Below are 22,972 nucleotides of genomic sequence, written 5' to 3'. Positions count from 1 at the left end.
CTTCTTGACTTCTTTGTATATATTGGATATTATCCCTCTGTCAGATGTAGGACTGTTAAAGATCTTTTCCCAATCTATTGGCTGCCATTTTGTCTTCCTGACAATGTCCTTAGCCTTAAAGAAACTTTGAAATTTCATGAAGTCTCATTTGTTGATTCTTGATTTTAGAGCATAAACCATTGCTGTTCTATTCAGGAAATTTTTTTTCTGTGGCTGTTTTCTAAGCTCCTCCCCACTTTCTCTTCTAATATTTTCAGTATACCTGGTTTTATGTGGAGGGATGTTGGGACTCTTAAAATAAGAATAATAGTGGGTTATAAGCATTTAATAGTGAACACAAATCCATTTTGATTTAGGCTTTAATTCCTCTTATTACTAGATTTATAATTCAGTGGGCAATTGTATGAAAAAAATTCAATTTTCATCCTACCTTGGGAGAGGATCAGTGACTAAAAATTAAGTAGATGATAAGAAACCAGGCTGTGTATGCTAATCATTTATGACACAGGTAAAACATGCATTAAACAGAAAACTGGCAGACCATTTTTACCTCGCTGTGCTAGATATTTGCAGCAATCTGCAAAGCCACCCATAGCAGCAAAATGAAGGGGCGTGTTTCCATCCATTCCAATCAACCCCATGTCTCCATTGTAGGCAAAAAGGAGCTTCAGGATCTGCAAAATAAAAAGAGAAATGGGAATGTTCATTTATGGCAAGATGGACAGCCAGCCAGACCCGTGTTCTCCTATCTGTTGATTGTCTCCTGTGGCTGTTGAACATTCAAACTGAAATGAAGGTTTTTAAGTCCAAGTCTTTAGTCTTTGTGGCCACATGTAAAGTATTCAAAAGTCATAGGTTTAGAAGGTTTTCATCATTGCCAAAAGTTCCAAAATTCAGTCTTGATACAGATGACAGAAACAGCCAGGAATTGTCACTTGGTGGCAGGTAACTTCAGAAAGCATCAGAGCATGGCACATACAGAGAAGCAAATTTTGTACTCATTCCAGATTCAATGTTAGATGCATCTTTAACATACAGAAAAGACACGAACAAAGGTAGTGTGCCAAAGCTCAGAAAATTGAGTAAAGAATCTTTAGGTGGGATGCACAATTTCACAACACAAGATAGTGATTCTTACACAATTCCTGCAGTGCCGTAGTATCTGTGAGCTATGCTGCTGAGGTGTCGGAATGTTTAGACTTTAATGTTAAGGGGTAGAATCAGGTACGCAAAAGGGAGATAAGAATGTGGTGGCCCTGCCCTCCCCATGGGCAGATAACAGGAGGCCTGAAGAGTTCTGAAGCTGTCAGAGGCAGTATATAGCATAGTCCTAAGTGGCAAGATTTCTACATGTTATAGTCAACTATATAGGAAAACATTACTGGTAATATCCAGTTAATAATCGAGCAAATATATAGAAATGTTAGTAAATATATGAAACTGGTAATGAGACAGCCAGGATATGAGGTCAGAGTTAAAGTTTTATATTTGGGAAGATAAGATAAAAACAACATAGATATCTTAAAAAAAAATACCTGCCTCAGTTTAACCTGCATGAAAAAGAAGCACAGAAAGGAAAAAAAGGACAGCTTTAACAGACAAATTTAAAGCAAAGAGCAATTATTACATCAAAAAAGCCTCCTTTGGCAGCAAAATGAGCAGCGAGGTGTCTATTGTTGTCAAATGTGTTCACTTCACCTCCTCTTTCCAATATGCCTCGAACTATTTCCAGCACCCCTTCTCGTGACGATTCCATCAAAGCTGTGCGCCCTGTGGACTGGACACAAGACAGATCAGAGACTGTTACACTTTTCTGCATAAGCCACAGTCAATACAAATGTAGGCTGAGTTCCCTGGATCTTAGTTGTATGCTAAGAAGTTTCATGGTCTGTGTTTTGTTGATTTCTCTTTAAAAAGAGGACTGTGTGTGACTGACTGACATGGAATTTTTAAGCTAGAACCCAGGTTGCTCTGCTTTCCCCTCTAGGAATGTCATGCAAAGGGGAGAGCCATGGAGGGCAGAGAATAAAATGAAAGGGAGAGGGAGGGAAGGAGCAGCAGGCAAAAACTAGGCAGAACTTCTTGTCTAATGAGAAGAAAATCTATGTCTGGATGTCTTGAAAACATAATTACAAAAATTGGGAACTCCAGATTAGCCAGCTGAAGAGAGTCATCATTATATATCAATATATAGATAGGGGGAGACAGATTTTTCTTTCTATGGAGATGTATTTTATTAGATGGCAGTGATACTTTTTCTACTTGCTATAGTGATATTTCCAAACTATGGGTAACAAGAACTGATTTCCAAACACAATTAACAAATAAAGTATAGAAAGGTACTGGTGTGAAGAGAACAAAAGTGTATCATCTTCAGTACTTTATCCAAAGAGATGAACAGTCTATGAGCTAACAGGACAGGTTTACTATGTCTCCTCCCTGCTCCCAACATGCATGCCTTTTTCCTTCTTGTTTTTTTCTGAGACAGGGTCTCATTTGTGTGGAAGGCCTAGCATGCTGGTCTCGAACTCACAGAGATCTGCCTGTTTCTGCTTCACAAGTACAGGAACTAAAGGCATGTACTAGTCTGAGAAAGTGCAGAACAACAACAACAACAATAAAACAACTACTTGATTTGTAATATAGTAAAATAAAAAGATATTAATCATAGGAATAGTCATACTGTGTTCATAGCATTAGGATTGGCTCCTTTCTCCAAAAATGTCATGCACATATCCTTCACATCATGTGCTTCCTCACAAGCTTTGAGGAACACTGGCTTCCCTTCGTAGGTGATATTGTTGACATCTGCACCATGGTCCAAGGCAATCAGAGAACATCGATAGTGCCGCTTAGTGGGCAAGATGCAGTAAAACAGAACGCCTGCAGAAAAACAGTCCTGCCGTGACTATTCCTCGTCCAGGAACAAATGGCAGCCGTGAAAACGTGCATACATAACATTATATGGACATAGGTTATATTTAGGAATATATAGATACATACAAATACATATATCCATGTATTAATAACTAATGAAAAGGAGACCATGAATTTGAAGGAGAGTGGGGAATAGTATATGAGAGGGTTTGAGGGAAGAAAGGGGAAGGGAGAAACATTGTAATTAAATTTAATTAGAATAAAATTTCAAAAAGAAAAAAAAATCTACCTATATTTGAACCTGGCCAAAAAAAAAAAAAAAAAAAAAAAAAAAAAAAAAAAAAAACCATCAGAATTTAAAAGCCTATGAGACATGTCATTGATGGAGTTAGAAAACAGCTACAAAAGGGAATGCACCTTTGTTAAGGCAACTGGAGTGTGAGGGGGGATGGGAGAAGGGCAGGATAAAGTGATAACATCTCAAATGTAAATACAGAATATCTAATAAAAAAAAAAGAGAAAAAAGGGGGAGGGGAAACAGCTACAGCTACATCTTACAGGACTTATGCTAAGGGAGAATTGGAGGTCTGGTATGGAGTCCTTGTTGGCTCTGGGGTTTGGTAACTTATGGTCCACACCTCATGTGACTGTTCAAATCTTCAGGGCTCTGTGTGCCAGGAACTTTCTTGGATATCCTGAGTTCCATTTGAACCAGTTTAATGGGAGCAGGCTCTCTGTTTTATAGCAGTAAGAAGAAAAACCAATGCTGTTTTGCTGTTTTGCTAAATCACTTTGTTTCCTCCCCCAAGAAGAAAATGCTAAACATGTACACCTGGACATAGAGGATACGCTACATATTACCATACTCTGTGTTAAACATGTACTATATACCAACTATTCTTACAACCTTAACAAGGAGATGCTATGCAAGTTGTAGATAAATAACAGTTAAAGCTCTAAATTGACTTTGTAATGACCTTGTGCCCCAACATGGCTTCTTTCAAAAGTGAATACAGCCCCCAAAGAGACCTCTAAAAATACACCACCAGAAAGATAGGAAAGTGGATCATAAAAGGCAGTTAAAAATATTCAGGGAAAAACATCACATTAATAAAAAATGATGGGCTGGCTTATTTTTTTTATTAGAAAAGAAATTAAATATAATTCATTCACAAATAAAAATGAAAGACATACATACACCAAAGAGGACCAAAGAAAATAGAAGACAGACAAAAAAAAGATGGGACTGAGCCAGCAGGACCTAAGAGAACACATTCAAGATTGAGCCTGCCCCAACTATGGTCATACAAAATCCTAAGAGCTGACACAACGCCAAACAAAGATGAGTCCACACAGCATCAAGGAGAGGAGAGGCTTTGGCTCTGTGAAGGTTCAATGCCCCAGTGTAGAGAATGCCAGGGCCTGGAGATGGGAGGAAGTAGGTGGGTGGGGGAACTCTCTCATAGAGGCAGGGGGAATATGGAATAGGGAAATTGAGAAAGGAAACCAGGAAAGGGGACAGCATTTGAAATCCAAGTAAAGAAAATATCCAATTTTTAAAAAAGGAAAGATAAAATACAAAGGAAAAATTGTAGTGCTCCAATGACTATTTTGCCAATGAAAAAACTGAATCTAAAGATCAAAAGGAAAACTTGCTTAAGAACAACCAATGGGAGGTAAAGCCAGGTGAAGAAGGTCTTCTGCCCAAAATCCCATCTCCTTTCTAAAGCGAAAGTCAGGTTATTCCTGAGATTTCCATGGGAATATTACAAGCAAGAAGGTCATTTAAAAAGTGACCATATGAATTTATAATATCACAGAGAAGAAAACAAAAGAATTATACCATGTCAAGCTGCTGATCAAATATAAAATCAACACACACACACACACACACACACACACAGCAGACTAAGCATATAAGAGAAGTTCAAATGAGTAGGCTAAAATACGTCATATAAAATATAAGCCTAACAATAGGATCAACACTGAACGAGAATCTCTGCAATTTCTTCAACCACAGAACCAAAGATAACCTTCTGGAGGAATTCTGGGTAGATAGATTATTTCATTGGGAAGGGAGAGGGGAAGAGAAGATAACAAGCATACGGTATTTTTCCATCTTTTACTGAAAATCACGATACTTAAAGACTGTAAGGAGACCAAGCAAACAATATCAACTAAGATATAAGGATTCACTCGAGCGCTACATGATCATAACGGACAATACAGGTGATGGTGCTGACAACACACAGGCCCAAGGAGGCAGAAAGCTATCTAGTTAGCCTTTGAGGAAGCTAAAAGACTACTAGTTTTAGAAAATTAAAAACTCTAAAATATAAAATGGCTGGAGCACATAGAACACAAAAAAAACTTTTGTATTTATTTACATATTAGATCCATTACACATCAGTACTATGAAACTGCTGAGAAGTTATGACTTTTTAATATAAAATAAAATGACAGTTCTGAGGCCTAATTTATGGACACTTAGACACATAAATTTTTGCTATTAGAAATAAAGTTATATTAAAAAACCTTAAATATCTGTCATATAAGAAGACACATCTAAAATAGGTTTACTGAGAAATTTAGAACTACAGTGAAGGGGCTAAAGATAAAAGACTTATCATGTTACCCAAGGACCTGGGCTTTTCACCAAACTGCAGGAGAAGTAAGAAGGGAGGAATGGAGGGAGATGAGGTAAGAAGGGAGGGGAGGAGAGAGGGAAGGATGAATATCCTGATGAAGAGTCAGTTGAAGACATAGTTAAAAAGAGAAAAATTAAAAGGTTTTATGTATAGGAAGTAATTGCTGAGAGCCAGAGAGAGGTTCAGAGAGTTTGCTGTGAAATTGTGTCTCTTAGTAATATCAACAGCTACACCCACAACGTCTCACCATGACTGCCCACACATTTACTGAACAAAGATGATCCCGGTGGACATGCCAAAAAAGGATGGGGGAAAAGTCCACAAGGCCTTAGCCTTACGGAAACAACTGCATCTGAAGCCAGCTGAGGGCAGGAGAGGAAGTCCTCCCCAGGGAGGAGCACACTGATTAGCTGTCCCACACCATATGGTCAGTTCTGAGAACACTCATACAGGTAGCATTATATGAACCCAAAAGGTTATATTTTGGAATATATATGTATATACATACACATATATGCATGAAATAACAGCTGTGGAATAGTGGAGCCATGAAAAGGAGGGTGGGAAAGGATATAGGGGAGGGTTTGGGAAGAGGTGAGAAGAGAAATACTGTAAATGCATTATAATCCTCAGCATCCATGAGGATGCTGGTTAAAAATGAGCTTAGAGATGACCAAGACAATGTAACAGAGAACTATTCCAAATCAAACTCTGAATGTAATACCACACTACATTTATTACAAAAACACCAAGGTGTTTATGAAGTGCATATTTTGTAAGGAAGGCTTTTGTACCCTTGAGCTCAAAGCCTACAGCACATGTCAGGTCCTTCTAATGTCTCATTTAAATATTCCATGTTTTCTTGTCTTGTAGAAATAACATGCAGTCAGTCAATGTTAGAGAATCCTGGAGTAAGCACAGTGCTGCCCCCTAGCTGAGGCTGTGCAAGCCAAACTGAGCTCTCTCCAAGGGAAAAGACAGGGGTCTTCTGTTAGCCATGAATCAACTTTCAAGGCAACATGTGAAAAAACACAATGCATTTATTTTATTTCATATTTTGTTTTTCCCCATGTGACTTAAATTATTTTTCCCCATATTTTTACTTTTTCAGACCTTTATTAGCTTCATAGTAATTCAAATGGCCGTAAGTATCACTCAAGTAGCTGTTGCACTTGGTACAAATATCTACATGACCTTGTTCTTATTTTTCTTTGACTTAAAAAAAAACTTTACAATTTTAGATTCGTAAACTATGTGTCTCCTTTGGATGTATTCTGTTTGATTTATATCTTGGTTACCATTTAACAAAATAAACTTTTCTTCATTATATTGTCTTTCCAAGTTTACTCTATACAACTTAAAGTATGCTTGATGCTATGTGGGAAAACTGCTTCATGGCCGAATAAATATTTACAAATATTTTACTTTCTCTCAGCAGGAACAGAGGAGGATGTCTCAATTTGTTTTATTCAGTGGCTGGCCAATGAATTAGATGATTCCATAGGTCATGGATGCCAGCTAAAAAAATGACATTTTGTGAAACTTTAAGAGGGAGTTTCTCACTGTGTAGCCCTGGATGAACTGAAAGTCACTATGTAGACCAGGCTGTCCTCAAACCCGTATGATCCTCTTGTGTCTGCATCTCAGGTGCTGTGATTACAGGCATGGGCTGCTATGCCCGTCCATTCTACTGCACTGTCAGTATTTAAAACGTTAAACCATACTTGGCCTCTAAATGCTTCTTAAGATTATTTTCTTGTGTGGTTGGAGTGCACGCTGTGTGGAAGATATCAAGTTGGTAGTCAGTGGCAGAAAATATTAGCAATGTAAAATGGGATTCATTCCATCAGTGTATGTTAGTGTCAAGGTTGTGCTATCCTCTGGGACAACTGACTGCACCTACCATTTTATATGGAGTCTGTTTATAATTAACTTGTTAATTTTCATGGGGCTGCCTTAACTCTGCCATGGAACTCAATGAGGCAAAAATCACCAGTGATTGATGGCTTTTCAACAGAATTACATGTGCAATAATTCTCAAAAGTCATGTGTAACATTTCAAGTTATACTTCCAAATGCATTAAATTGTACCTTATAAAAGTTGGAGTTTTAGCAAATCTACCTTAGTTTTCTCAGGCTCTTAAATGCAATCCTTTCTACCCTAACCTTGGGACCAGACAGGACAAAATTCATCTAGAGTCCTAAGTAAGTTTAACACTACCATGTTCTAAAAGGAATGCTTCTTTGTAAACAAGATTTTACACTTTACCATAAGTGAGTATAATAATGTTTCCTTGTGTAAAGTTGAAAGCTGACCTCACTCGAAATAATCTACCAAACCAGAGAGAGGTTATACCTGTAATCTCGTTATCTGGGATCTAGAAGGTTCATGCAAGAAGATTCAAGACTAGACTGAGCTGAGACTCAGTTTCAAAAATTACAAAACCGCAGCAAGCAGAAGGGGGAGGAGGATATGGAGGAGGATGTGGAGGATGTGGAGGATGAGGAGGAGGAGGAGAATGTGGAGGAGGAGGATGTGGAAGAGGAGGAGGATGTGGAGGAGGATGTGGAGGAGGAGGAGGATGTGGAGGAGGAGGAGGATGTGGAGGAGGATGTGGAGGAGGAGGAGGATGTGGAGGAGGAGGAGGAGGATGTGGAGGAGGAGGATGTGGAGGAGGATGTGGAGGAGGATGTGGAGGAGGAGAAGGAGGATGTGGAGGAGGAGAAGGAGGATGTGGAGGAGGAGGAGGATGAGGAGGAGGAGGATGTGGAGGAGGATGTGGAGGAGGAGGAGGATATGGAGGAGGAGGAGGATGTGGAGGGGGAAGAGGATGTGGAGGAGGATATGGAGGAGGAGGAAGGAAAGAAGGGAGGAAGGAACAGAAAGAACAAATGACCAAATACAGATTAATCTAATTGTCTTTGTATGAGTGGGCTTTCAAAACTTGTTTTCCTGTAATATTCCCAAGATGTGTTAGATTATGTAGAGGCCATAAATTTAGGTGGAGCAATGGGAACTGAATCTTTTCCTTAAGATCTTAATTTATTTCAAAGGCTGTGAATCAAACAACAAATTAAATCGCTTCTTGCTTTCTAGCTACAAAGTGAGCATCCTCTTCGCAGAATGAGACAGAGTGCGGGAATTTTACCTTTTCCTTCATTATCCACTATTGTCATATCAGCTTTGGCTTTGGCTAAAATTTCCATTGACAGCTCATGGCCCAGCTCTGCGGCTCTCATGGTCGGAGTACAGCCCATGTGGTCTTGCACATCAGGATGGGCGCCAAGTCCAAGGAGAAAGCTCACCATGTCTGTGTCATTAGAGATGGAGGCTAAGTGCAGAGCACTCAGTCCATCAACGGGGTCCGTGAAGTTGATTAGCTCAGGGTACCCCAGTCTGGTCAGCTTCTCTATCTGCTTCTTGTCTTTGTTTCGGACACACTGAAGAACTCGGTAGATCTGTAAGTTCTCGAGTCTCTTGTCTGCTAACGCCATGTTTGATGCTGACTGCTTTCAAAAGCTATCTGGACTAAGACAGAAACTATAGAGCAGAAAAGGGAGAACATAAAAAGTTTCATCGTTACTGATATTTTTATTAATTTTCAATATTTTAAAGCTCAAGGGAGAGGCTTTTAAATGTATATAATATAATTTAGTGCAACTGCTTCCAGAAAGATGTCATATATAACTTCAAAACATTCCACTGAAATAACATTTTAAGATAGTTCAGTTTTCCCAGAGAAATGAGTCCTAATTTATTCGGCATTTCCCTTACTGTCACATTTAACCTGAGTTGCCCTAGCATTTACAATTGAATTGGCAACAGAAGGATATGGGCTCCCATCTGTGGCCCACAGCAGTATTTCCCCTATACAGAAGCATATACATCGTCTAGCCATGTTCATTAAGAACATGAAAAACTGGGCTATGTGAGGCACCAACAGTGGGAGGCTGCAGAAGGAATGAGTGCTCACGGAGAAGCACCAGGGAAACTAGGAATCTTATCATGCAAGGTGGTCGCAATGAGGGCATGAATGCCCACTAAGAGGAAATAAATACCCACTTTCCATCCAGAAGGCTGGAAGTGAATGTTGCTAATCATCGGGTGATTTTTTGCTATCTGTAGAGCCAGACCTCATCCAAATCCCCAGAACTTTCATCCCAGACTCTTCTCTCCCTAGAACTTACCTTTGTTTCTCAGTCAACCGAACCCAGCCTTTAGGGGAGACATCACATATGCTTTATAGATCTCTGTGTTATTTCAGTCAGGGACCTCAACCGATCCTAGGCCCTTAGGCTATAGAGCCCATCTTTATGGTCGAGGGCACATGTACTTTGCAAAAGAGTTTTGATATAGTCACACCTTAAATTGTATTGTACCCATGGGATTTGCATAATTGTTCTTACCAGAAAAAATTTCCCCCCAAATTGTGCTGGATTTAAATATGTATAAAATAAACTGGCCTAGTGTCAGACTCCATAAGTTTTGTTCCAGCACCAGCTCAGTTGTGATGACATGAGTTTTATTTTACCTCCCCCAGATCATTTTGCTACCATTGTGACTCTTGCAAGGATTCCTGATAACTCTTACATCATCTTAAGTGAAGATAAGGCAGCTACATTGAGGAGACAGCTAAAATTTGCATAAGTATTGTCAAGGCTAAATTGGGTACTCTAACATAATTTACTCATAATTTTATAGAAAGACAATCATTTGGATAAACAGTAAACCTTGCTTATAGATATTTGTATTTTTCCTGGCCAAAAGTCTCTCTCATTAAAATATGAGGAATCAACTCTAAGTAGTTTGAATGGGGCTTTCTTTCTGCCCCTAGAGCAGGACTTAGTCTGAAACCAAGGCACGGCCCACGCCCGTGAATGATCTGTCTTCAGATACACTGAATTGCTCTACTGTATACACTTAGGATGTGCCGCCAGTCAGCATCCTGGAGGCTCTATCGGAACCATATGGAAAGGCTGTCATTGTTGAAGCTACCAAGCAGTCTTGTTGGGACCCTTAAAGAAAGCATACACTCAAAAGATGAAGACAGCTGGTGGCATGAGCTGTATGTACCCTGGGTCTCACCCCACCCCCACTTCATGCTGGAGAAATCTATCTATTCTTTTCCTGCATGTCTTAGCCTGGTACCAGGCAGAGAGCCATATGTCTTACTGCCTTCACAACAGCCCCTACATTCCATTCTCCAGATAACATCTGCAATGGAATGTTCCATTTGATTCTATTTTACGACAAAATCAGCAAGTATGCCCATTTTTTCCGGAACCACAAACTAGTGCCTTCACCTATAGTGCTCTAGGGCAGTGCAGTGAACTATTGATCCCTTGTTCCTTCTTCATGTCACCGTAGGCAAGCAGTGTCTCTGCCTGTTTCTTCTTTTACACCATTGCCCACCCTTCTACTGTGTTCTTTGATGACTCTCCTTTTGATGTTTGACATCTCATTGTTGGACTGTCTTGATAGGTCAGAGGACATTCTTTTACCCTTGGGAACTCCGTGACTAGTGCCATCCCCTGACCTTCATCCTTAGTTTAAGCTACTGATTCTTCACTCTTAGGTTTTCATAGCTCCCATGAGCGCTCCCCAGAGTGAACAAAAACTATTATCCATCTGTATGTAAAGGATTCACTAACACTGAGCAACTGATAGGTGCTGGGAGAGAAAGAGCATTTTTCTTTCACTTTATGAGCACTGATAGGTTTTCTATGCTTCAGCAGATGGTCCTACTCTCCTGCATATACTAGTAGCACTTACTGGACAAGGTGGGACACTAAAAAAAAAATTAAGTAAAAAGGATGATGTGAAGTGGGGGCATGTTAGGGAATATCCAGTGGTAACTGAGGGGTAAAATAGAGTGTGTATACAGACAGATATTCTGGATACATACAGAATTTCCCAAGGAATAAATTAATTTTTAAAAGTAGCTTGACCATTGCAGAATGTATGATATTATCCTGATCTTCTCCATTTCTTCCAGCTTCTGATAATGGTATTACGTTAAACGTAACCTGAGTTACAGTTCATTCTTTTTGTTTGTTTTTCTTCACAGAACCCCTCCCTCAAAACACCTTAGCAAACCCCATGAGCTCTGCTCAGAGTGTATATCTTGACATCACTATGACCCTCAGACAAATCACTCTCAGGCTCCTCATTGGTCCACTGCTACTCCAGCATCAGCCCTATTCATCCCAGTGTCTAAACAGCAAGAAAAAATCCTTTCAAAATGTACATCAGATTGATTCACACATGCTTTTGACCCTTAAAGTTGTGTCACCCAGGGGCTACCAATAAGGCTATACTCCATGCCGTATCTATCCATATCGTTGTCTTCTAAGCTTGGCTTTTTATCCAGTTCAAAATAAAGTGCAGCCACAATCTAGCATGTATGTCCTGACTTGAATCTATTATGTCTTTGCAGACCTTGTCTTATTTTGTCTGTAATAATATGAGCACATATAAAATGTACAGCCTAGTCTATACAGCAGTTCCCAGGACAGCCTGTGCTATTCAGAGAAACCCTGCCTCAGAGAGAGAGAGAGAGAGAGAGAGAGAGAGAGAGAGAGATTTAGAGATTGATAATTTAATTTGTAATTTATGTATCTTTCCAATTACAATATGCTCATCATATAAGATTTATAATACAGCTATTTCTCTACCCCTATAACCTGAATTATATGAGGCATTACTATAATGAGTAATTTTCTTAATTACTCATTCAGTAATTTTCTTAACACTTAAAAGTTAAAAGAACTGAAGAGGAAGCATGAAAGAAAACCCCAGGTTTTTGGTTTGAGCCACTAGATACCTGTCTCTGAAATGGGCTGCTCATGGTAGGCTCCACGCTAGTCAGGCACTGGCATGCTGAGAGGGCAGACAAGCTGATATCCAATTTTGAGCTGTCAGGAGAGATGTCTGACCCAGGTCTGTGGTGGGTTATGAGGTCTTAAGCAGTCACGGGGTAGCTGTAACAGAGTCAAGAACTGTCACTGATATGAAATCCACAATGCCAAGCTTTCCCCCTGTCCTGTCTTCTGGACTCCCCCTCCCTACCCCCTTGCTGCTGAGATCAATGCTTTCTTGCTATAGTCTGTCTCTTCCCTTCAGGTCTATCTCTAGCATGGGGCAGACTCAGGACACCAGTGTTGTTTGTTCAAACTTCTGTATGAACAGGCTCCAAGTCAGCCCAAGGGTCCCCAGCTGCCTTTGCATCATGGTTGGCTGACAGTCATTTCAGATTCCTTCACAGCTTACTTGTAGTACAGTCTCATGTTACCCCTATATACACATCTGTCTGGGACAGGACAAGATGCCTGCAAACAGTTTACACGAATGGTGATTCTATTCATTAAAACAAAAACACATCCTCAAAAACAAAACAAAACAAAACAAAACAACGAAAAACAAGCATCAAGACTTAATCAAGCTCTGAGGATGGTTCCCCAGCTCCCAGTCTGTTGGGCATGAGCTGGAAGACATAGTTACAATATCTTGGCTTGAGTGTTTTATTTGGAGTCTGAACATCCTCCAGTTATATACTCCACCCTTCCCTCATCTTGAGTGCTTTTGGGTGGCTTTCTAGGCACATTTTTATGTCTTCAAATTCTCCACAAGGCCCACAAGGTGGACCGTTCAAGAAATGGATGAAGCTGCTCTTGACAGAGGAGTGTAGCAGAGGGGAATCTGCTATGGTCGCTTCTCCTCTGCAGCCTTTTCACCTACGGGGCTGCACACTTGGACGGGTTAACTCCAAGAGTCTATTCGGTGATTTCATCTCTGAACTGGGGATACACGAGAATTCCTGCAAAATAGTTAGACAAGTCCTATAAGCATCACCTCTGCGTTTCCTTTCAGCCTGTCCAGAGGTAACATTTAACATTTGTGGGCTTTTCTACTGGGCCTTCAGTTTTGGTTTTTGTTTTCCAGAAAAAAATCTAGAGATGAGAAGGGCAAGTAGAATTATCATTCCCTAGAAGAGGATAGGGCACCAGTTTTACCTTTTGGTCCTAGAGGCGATCAGGAGCCAGATCTCCCTGAGCACTTGTGTCCCTGGTCTTGTCAGGGCCTCTCGGCTTCCGATCTCTGTCACCTGGGACTGGCTCTAGCCAAGGCCTTAGGGCCCAGTAAATCACCCTTCTGGCAGAGCAGGCCAGCCTGCGCGCGCGGGCAGCAAAGAAGGGTTGTGTGTGTGTCTGCCAGCTTGCAGCAGGGTGACCATAGGGGGTGAGGTGCGGTCCACCAGGCTGCGCCCACTGTGAGCTTCACCCACGCACAGCCTGCTGCCAGGGCAACCAGGCAAGTGCTCTTCTGGGCGGAGCTTGCCTAGGCCCCGCCCCTCGTGGGTCGCAGCGGAGGCTTGGCTTTTACCAGGATTCAGGGCAGGCAGGGAATGGCACAAAAGGACTCCGTGTCCCTTCATTCTGTTTGTCACCTTCTGCCCTCAATCAAAATATAAATAGAAAGGGTGAAACTGCATGTGGTAAATAGTAATAATCAAATACACAATAGTTTACTGAGTAAAATTAAGTGAAAGTGGGAAAATGCTGTAAATTGTACGAACAGAAATGATTTTTTTGAGTATTCATTCCCAAAATTATTTATTAAATAAGTGAAAATAAGTATGGAAATAATTTTACTTAACAGTTATCTTCCTATCTTTCTAGAGGCAAATTTTGAAATTTTATGTAAATGAAAACCCTGTATGAGGGTTTGCCGGGCAGGGCAGATATCTAAGTCACCAAGTGCAGGAAATGTCCCTGAACATCAGAAGAGGGCAGAAGCAATCCTTGGAATAGGAAGGAACCAAACTCATAGGTCCTCTGCAAGAACAGCAGGCATCCTTTACCGATCAACACAGCATTCAAGCATTCATCGTTAGAAATAAATAACTTGGAGACGTTTCTAATCAAAAGCTTAATGGTTCCTGACACTCATCAACACAGAGATGTTGTTTTAAACTATTTTAAGGACCATTTCGCAGGAAAATACTGAAGGACATATAGATCGTATGGCACTGTGAAGACCATAATGTGCATGTGACTGAAGAAAATGAGAGCTGGAAAAGAATGTGAAAAAAAAAAAAAAAAAAAAAAAAAAAAAAAAAAAAAGACGCGAGAAAGGGGTAGAAAGAGAGAAAGGAAGGTAAGGGCCGGGTTTTATATTTCTTCCTGATACTGTGCCCTTTCTCTCTGTCCTCTGTCTGAATTTGGTATTTAATGTTTCATAGCATCCAGAAATGTGTTTCTTCCTGTGAATGGTTCCCTTAATAAAGGGTATTTATGATAGAATCCCATGTACAAATTTTATTAAAATGGAGGAATTAGATGGCTGGGGCAACTCATGTCTATGATCCCTATACTCTTGGGGGCTTCAGGCAGGAGGCTAGGCCATATAGTAAGTGTGAGGCTAGCCTGAACTCATGATCCCCTTGTTTCAACAACAACAACAGACAACAACAACAACAACACCCCCCCCCACACACACACACAACACAGTGCTTTAACAGTAGTACGCATTCCCACTGTATTACTATTTTGTGTTCCCGTTAAGTAAGCACAACGATTGGTGAATAGTCAAGGTATTTTTAGTAACTGGCATTGAAGCAAACTTCTAGAATCATAGACTGCACACAAGGGCAAGATGAAAACTTGTTCTTATCTTGGTGACACAGTTGATGACAGTGGTAGCCAGGTTTAATTCTGAAATCCAGGAAGTTGTGAATCTGGTACATTTTGGAGGGATCACATTTAGAATATGGAAGAGAATAGAATAGTAATTACATCAGAACTACTGACTGGAAGCTGACAGAATGGAACATTTAAGCTTCTACCCAAAATAAAGTGTGGATACAAATCAGATCCTGGCTACATCCTTCATTAACTTAACTTCTTGTATCTTTATCTGCTGTTAAGTAATATTTTTATCCTCAAATTAAAACTATTCAATCTGATTGAAAATAAGCAGCTATCATTGATCCCCAACATAGCCCCAAACATCTGATTATTAAAAGTGATTCTATTGGATTATTTCACATGTGATTATAAAACTTGTCATTAAATCTCCAGGAGTGAACTGCATTTGCTACCAGAAACTTTATTTCTGGCCTGGAAGGAATCCTTTAAGTAGTTGAGGCATAGCCTGTTAATTAATTCAAATTAGAAGATTACTGGTAACTCATAAGGCATGCCAGTGGGCGGTGCATAGTTAATTAGAAATAAAATATCTAAAGTTGCCAAAATTCCCAAGTTTTAAGTTTGTTGACACAGGACCAAGGTAAAGCTGTCAAAAGTTTCTTAGTGTTGCCGTGTTCTTTTCACAGTTTTTTACAGGAACGTATTTGTCTCTTCTAAAACCTAATATTTAGAATGTTTTATGTTACTCTTGCTTCCATGTTTCCCCTGTTACAGTATGTGCCACTGTATTATGAAGAAGGACAAGGGATTTATTTAAAACTGTTTGTTGTGTATAAAAAAGATCACATAACAACAACAGATGCTTTGTATCTTTTCAAATGATAAATAAACGCATGTCCAACAGCTTTGAAGTGAGGAATAAATCTGTGGAAAACATAAAGCACCACGTTACACTTACACTGGCAGCTTTACCTTGATTCTTACGTCTCAGCAGTTCTGAGCCTTGTCTTGAATGAGAGTTGAAGAAGGATTCCTTTAGAATATGAACAATTGGTAGGTAATTATATTCAGATAAGAACCTACTCTTTCCAGGCTTAGAGAAAAACTATTCTAGGATCTCATGGGGAATAAATATCTCTAAAGCTCGTGCTGAGCACATTTTCACAGTTTGAGTCTCCATTCCTCTGAATAGTCTCATTTATTCCTAACTTTGCTCTCTCTCTTTTTTTTTTTTTTTTTTTTTTTTTTTGCATTCTGAAATAGATCAAGTGGGATTACTTATGACTTAAAGACAGACAGAATATCTAACTAGGGAATAATTTGGTCTGCATTTCTAATGTTATTATTTAATCACCATGTCCAGTTCATGCCTAGGTACTTATCTATTTGAGATTTTTATGCACGAAAAGAATCACTGCCAGGAATTCATAAGAGTTTGTGCAAGTTTTCAAACGGACTGACATATGACTGAGAAACATTCTTTCATAGTCCTCGTAGCTTCTCAGATGGTGTGATTGTGACTCCCACCTTCCTAATTATAGGCAAAGCCTTTCTCCTTACTCAGAACCACAGAGACCGTTCTGCTCTACCATAGATCTATTATAGATCCAAGAAGGAACTTTCATTATATATCTTCTCTAATGTTATTTTTAATTTCATCGAATTTAACTGTCTCTTTTTTATGCTTTTACAAAACAATTATTTGGGGGGATAGAAACTTTTATCTCTGACAGCATTTTATTAAAATACAAAGAAGGAACTATATATCTTCTCTATTGCATTTTGTTATTTTTAATTTCATTAAATTCAGCTATCTTCTTGTATTATCTCTTAACAGAAGCATTCATTTTATGCTATTTCTTAAAAGAACAAGGTTTTTGGCTAGGAACTGTTTTATCTCTGACACATTTTATTAATATAGACCCTAAAGGCTATATGTTTTGCCTTGACCAGGACATGTCACCTGGTCTTTAGTATTAAGTAGTCTTTTAATTGCTTTATACTTAATAGTAATGTTACTTGTGGTGTTCTCCTTGATGCCAAGATGAAGTATGTGGCTTCATTTCTAATTAATGAAGCTGTTGATAATTTTGAAATAATTTACATTTGATATATGTCTTAGTTAGAGTTCCATTGCTATAAAGAGACACCATGACTCAGGCAACTCTTATAAAGGACAGCATTGAATTGGGGCTGCCTACAGGTTCTGAGGGTCAGTCCATATCATCAAGGCAGGAAGTATGGCTCCATTCAAGTAGGCATGGCACTGGAGAAGCTGAGAGTTCCAAAGGCACTGTCTCCCACATGGCTTGAAAGAGGGCCACAAAGCCCACCCCCACAGTGACACACTTCCTTTAACAAGGCCACACCTACTCCAACAAGTTCATATCTCCTAATAGTGACTCCCTGGACAAAGCATATTCAAACTACTATAATAAAGGATGATCAGCTAGCAGAATTATTTGCTGATTTTAAGAAAGAATTCATAAAATATATAAACAAGTACATTATGCGGGAAATGGAAGGCATACGTTTAATCAACTTTATTGTATTATTCCATTTTCCTCTGTGCTTGACTATTTTTTTAAATTGGTTCAGTTCATAATATATTAAGTCCTCTGAAATAAGAATGCTCAGTCATGCCATTGAATTTTTTATCTGCTGCTGTTTCTTGACCCCCAAGAGCCCTGGCTTTCGAGTATCATCGATACATAGCAGATCTTCTGTTCTCCAGTAGAATCATGGTGATCGGTACTCAAGTCTGGCTATTCCAGGCACATTTAGGCTGTCCATAGAAATGTGAGAAAAGGGAGAAAATTGTGCTTCTGAGAAAACAGCAATAATTCACATTGTGATGATGTGAGTTCTTTATATTGTCTTCTAACTCTACATTGTCTTTCACACTCAACCCGTCTTGCTTATTGTTTCTAATATATTGCAGTGGATAGGACAGTGGGATATCAGAGATGAGGTCCCAGAAGTCACCACAGCTTCTAACCCTTGGAATATTTGATCTGAGGGCAGTGAGGAACTGAATGACCACAGCCACGTCTTGACATCTAGGGAGAAGATCTTCCAGCTGCAGTCTTGCCGTTCATGAGGTCACCAACTTTAATCTCATCAGGAGAAACCCAGAGCCATCCTGACTTTCAGAAATACTGTCAAGTTTTACAGCCTGGTCTAAACCTTACTAAGTTCAAATGAGCCTCCTGACTTAGCCTCTGTGATGGTTTGCATATGCTTGGCCTAGGAAGTGGTACTATTAGAAGGTACAGCCTTGTTGGAGGAAGTGTGACACCATGGGGATGGGCTTAGAGACTTCCTTCTAGCTGGTTGAGTATGCCCAGTTAGTTCCTGGCTTCCTTTGGTTGAAGATGTAGAACTCTCAGCTCCTCCTGCACCATGCCTGCCTAGATGCTGCCATGCTCCCACCTTAATGACAATGGACTGAACCTCCGAACCTGTAAGGCAGCCCCAATTAAATGATGTCCTTATAAGAGTTGCCTTGGCCATAATGTCTGTTCACAGCAGTAAAAACCTAAGACAGCCCCCAAAGAGGCTAGGTCTTCAGTCTTAAGTGAGGTACAAGCATGTGTCATCGTGTCCAACAATACCTTCTTCTTTTCATTTTAGGATTTTAGGCCATTAACAGTCTGGATCAATTGCTTGTGATGAAAGTTGTGTCTCAAAAATTTACCTCAGCTGGAGGCTTGAAGGTTATATTCTCTGAATTCTTGCAATCTGTGAATGTTTATTTCATTTATCACATCATCAATGTGTATTGTAGTTATGATTTGAATTTCTGGTGTCAGGTTTTCTTTATTTTCCTGAGCACTATAAATGTTTCCTACTACCCTCAACCAACACCCATTTCCTTCCACTGAATAGGTATTGTACTCTTATTGGAAAGTTGATGAAATTTTTATTGTATTTTATATGTGAAAGATTGCTTCTTCCTTAAAATTTGAAAGATTTCCACTTAATTATCTAAGTTTTTGGAAAATAACCAGGATGTATTTAGATCGGCACTATTGGTACTAATTTTGCCTAGCAACCAGGAGCTTCTTTTAGGATATAGGTCTGGGTTTTCAGCTGAGAATACACTTGATTTTAATTATTTCTTTAAATTTTATTTTAATTAGATTCTGTGAGCACTGACAGCTCAAAAACAGGCAAGATGGTACTTTGAAGGACTTATTAAATATTTGGAGATCTTAGTTAAAATGTAAATTTTGATTCTGAGGACCTGGGAGGCCAAGGCCTGTAAACAGGCTAGAGTAGAGCACCCAGTTTCCAAGAAGGTATCTGTGCATCCACTTACAAATGATGCTGGAGATGTCAGGTTTTACTTTCTCAAGATCATCCCACAGTCCAGCTGATCTCAAATATACTCCATAAAGATTTGTTATGAAAAGCCTGATCTGTCACTCTCCCATTCCAAACTATGCTGCAGGAATTATAAATGGAGAATGTGGTTGAGAAGGGGAGAGTAGAGATGGCCAAGATTGTTTCAGTTGGGCTCTTGAACTCTTCTTAAATACAATTAGCCTATAACAGGAAAGCAGAGTTCTGAAAGAGCAACTCCAGATGAGAAACAGTTACTATCTCTGTGTAAAGTGTTCCAGATCACAGATATGCAGGCTGCTTCTCATGTAGAGATTTCCAAAGACAAGAGGCTCCCTGCAAGTTCTAAGCCAACAGACATTATGAGTGAGCAAGGCCAGCCACTTCCCATTTATTCTTTCATCCTCTTAGGGAGAAACAAATGGGAATCTATAAAGATTCTTGGATTTCCAAAGGGAATCGTTGAGATTAGCTAATGAGGAGAAGCTGTGAGCCAGGCTAGCAAAGAAGCAGCGAAACAATAGGAGCCCATAAAGTTTATATAAAGAAACAAACACATCTGTGGTTTGTAGTCTTAGGTCAGAAATGCTATTGAGTCAGGTTTAATAACATCTAAAAAAAAAAAAGCACGAGTTAGTCTTGAAGTTTGCACATCTGTATTTATTTTAATATCTGGCTCTCCCTGCCTGCCCAGCTCCTGGGTAGAACCAACTGTTGACTTCATTAAGAAAGACATTACGGTTTAGGTATTCCACTGACATCTCTGACCATCATTAGCAGTTGATAGGTTCCATGCTGTCTTACTTTGGGATTCTGTTACTATGAAGAGACACCATGACCATGGCAACTCATATAAAGAAAAATGCTTCATCGGATCTGACCTACAGTTTCAGGAGTTTAGGTCATTATTGTCATGGTGGGAAGCATGGGGCATGCAAGTAGACATTGTGCTGGAGAAGGAGCCGAGAGTTCTATAGACAACCAGATGTATAGATAGCAGAAAGTAAGACTGAACACCAAGGTGAATATCCTACATGCTCATACTCCCTTTGAACCTATGGGAGCCATTTTCTTTCAAACCAGCACACATGCAAATACTGATAGTTCTTGGACTTCATTGATCTGTTAGAGTTCTCTAGAGGAATAGAACCAATGGGATTAACATACAAAAATTTAGTAAATCAAAATTTAATAAAAATTTCATGTCTGTCAATAGGAATTTAATAATACCAACTGCAAAATTACATCTGAGAGCTAAGAAGCCCAGTAGTTATTCAGTCTTGGAGGCTGGGTATCTCAGCTGTGGGAGTAGTCCCACAATGACTGTCTCTTTATTTGGCTGGGGGGTCTCAACAGCTGGTAGCTTCTCAGTCCACCAGTCTCAAGCTGGCAACAGAAATCCAGAAGGTTCCTAGAGAACTGCTAGTCCCTTGTCCAGGATGAAAGCATGAAAGTGCTTGTGCTGATATTTTAGAGAAGGAATCATCATTATCATTATTGTCATCATCATCATTGTATTCAGCAGCAGCAGCAGCAACAACAGAGTAAATTAACAGAGTTGTAACAGGAAAATTGTAAGAGTTGAGGCAAAGTTTCTTTTGCCATGCCTCTTTTATCAAGACCACTACGGGAAGGTGCTGTCCACAGTGGGCTACATCTCTGGACATAATCATCAAAACAATGAGGATAATTTTTTCAGGTGTGTTCTCTATTCAGGTTATTCTAATTTGTGGTAAAATGAACATCAAAACCAACCACCATGATAGACTTCATATGCCTACTATAGATTGCACATGAAAAATTTTAATTCTTTCAACACCAAGAAAAATGGTAGCTATGTGTTAGTAAAAAGATGACCATGTTGTTTTGGTATTTATGTCGGAGAAGACTGTTAGTATATGGGTTTAAGGTAACAGAAAGTCTTTATTAGCCAGACAGTGACTGAAGTGGGCATTCAGGATCCTAATACAGCACTGAACCCCTTTCAAGGTGAATGTTTAAACACACACACACACGCACACACACACACACACACACACACACACACACACACAAACATGCTCTGGATTGACATATTTCAGTTAACAAAACAGTTGGCCAGAAGTGGAATTACAGAAGCCAAGAAGCAAAGGTAGCACATTGTGAAACTTTCCCAGAACTATATGAACTTCTATGAATAGGCTACTGTTTTAGTTTGGCAGGTGGTATGGACTATGGCCTGAGTTTTACAACCTGAATGGTGCTTCCATCATGGAGTCAATGTTGCTAAGGTCTGGGGCTATGTTACAATGTTCTCAGGATTTGGCTGGAAATAATCTTTGTCACATCTCATTAGGAAGTGTGCAAGCATAATCTGGTCCTGCGAGGGTAAGTTTCAGCACAAAAGTCAGTCAGCCCAAATTAACAGAACAAATTCTAAGAACATGCGTCTTCAGTGATCCCGAACTAACTGAAACGCTCATTGTTTTAAACAGTTTTGAGATAATTCTCTTAATGATTAAAAAAAAAAAAACAACCATTTTTGGTATTGTATCAAATGTTTATCTTCATTTAGCTCATTTATTTAAATAATTCTTGATGTCTCTGTGTATTCTGTATAATGTAAGTATGATTTGAATATCCATCCAGAGATTGTAGTTGACCTGTAATATAAATGTCTATATTAATTGATTCCTATTTCTTTTCCAGCTTTCTTTTACTATCCTACATGTCTGTACAGTAAATCTACAATGTTTTGGTTAGGCAAAGCTAAACTGTGAAATTAATATTAACTGTTAACTTACTGCAATTACAGAAAATAATTTCTCTTATTAGAATTCCTGTGGAAAAAGGCAATATAATCTGGTATAACTCTAAAATGATTTATTTACTATAATTCCCATAATATAAACATATACCTAGAAAAGTATGAAATTAAGATTGTTTTAAAAATGAGATCTTCCTGAAACAAAATAAACATTTGCCTAATCTCAAGCTGATTAGGTATGCATTTTAGCTGGTGCTTCTCTCTGGTTGCAATAATTAAAGTATATTAAATATTCAATTAAGTAATTAAAATTTTTCGGAGAACTTTCTCAGCTCTGTGAAGACTTAAATAAATAAAATTCAAGCACTGTATTTTCATACTTCGTAACACTTGCTCCTTTTTAGTGTACTGATCCAAGTTTATGGTTGACTTGAAATGAGATGGATCTTTATTAACTGTTAACTCTCTTTTCCCCACTTTCTTTTAATAGCCCACATGTCTCTACAGCAAATCTAAAATGTTTTGATAAGGCAAAGCTCAGCTGTGAAATCAGTATTGTTGTCTTACTCCAGTTATAGAAAAGAATTTCTTTCATTTAAATTCCTGTAGGGAAAAATCGAAGTGAACTGGTATCATTCTAAAAGGATTTATATACCTATATTTATATCTTGTAACTATATTTGATTTTTGTTTCATTTTATATTATTTA

The 22,972-nt window shown here is 39.0% G+C and overlaps 1 protein-coding gene across 2 annotated transcripts in view; it reads right to left on the bottom strand.

Annotated features, from left to right (window-relative positions):
* Window positions 1-22,972, bottom strand: part of ANKEF1 (ankyrin repeat and EF-hand domain containing 1) — a 64,316-nt gene that overhangs the window by 16,653 nt on the left and 24,691 nt on the right. For both annotated transcript variants that reach the window (XR_013975392.1, XM_080931483.1), the window contains exons 3-7: window positions 12,350-12,506; window positions 8,675-9,066; window positions 2,684-2,883; window positions 1,628-1,777; window positions 551-674 (exon numbers count right to left, since the gene is read on the bottom strand). Coding sequence is in view for 1 of the 2 variants with exons in the window: in XM_080931483.1 (XP_080787609.1) it covers window positions 551-674; window positions 1,628-1,777; window positions 2,684-2,883; window positions 8,675-9,020 (820 nt within the window). In the remaining variant the exon portion in view is untranslated. The remainder of the gene's footprint in view (window positions 1-550; window positions 675-1,627; window positions 1,778-2,683; window positions 2,884-8,674; window positions 9,067-12,349; window positions 12,507-22,972) is intronic.

The sequence above is a fragment of the Micromys minutus genome (assembly GCF_963924665.1).
Source record: "Micromys minutus genome assembly, chromosome: 17".
In the NCBI taxonomy this organism is placed as follows: Eukaryota; Metazoa; Chordata; class Mammalia; order Rodentia; family Muridae; genus Micromys; species Micromys minutus.
The sequence above is the reverse complement of the archived record's forward strand: the minus strand, read 5'-3'. Positions and strand labels throughout refer to the sequence as shown.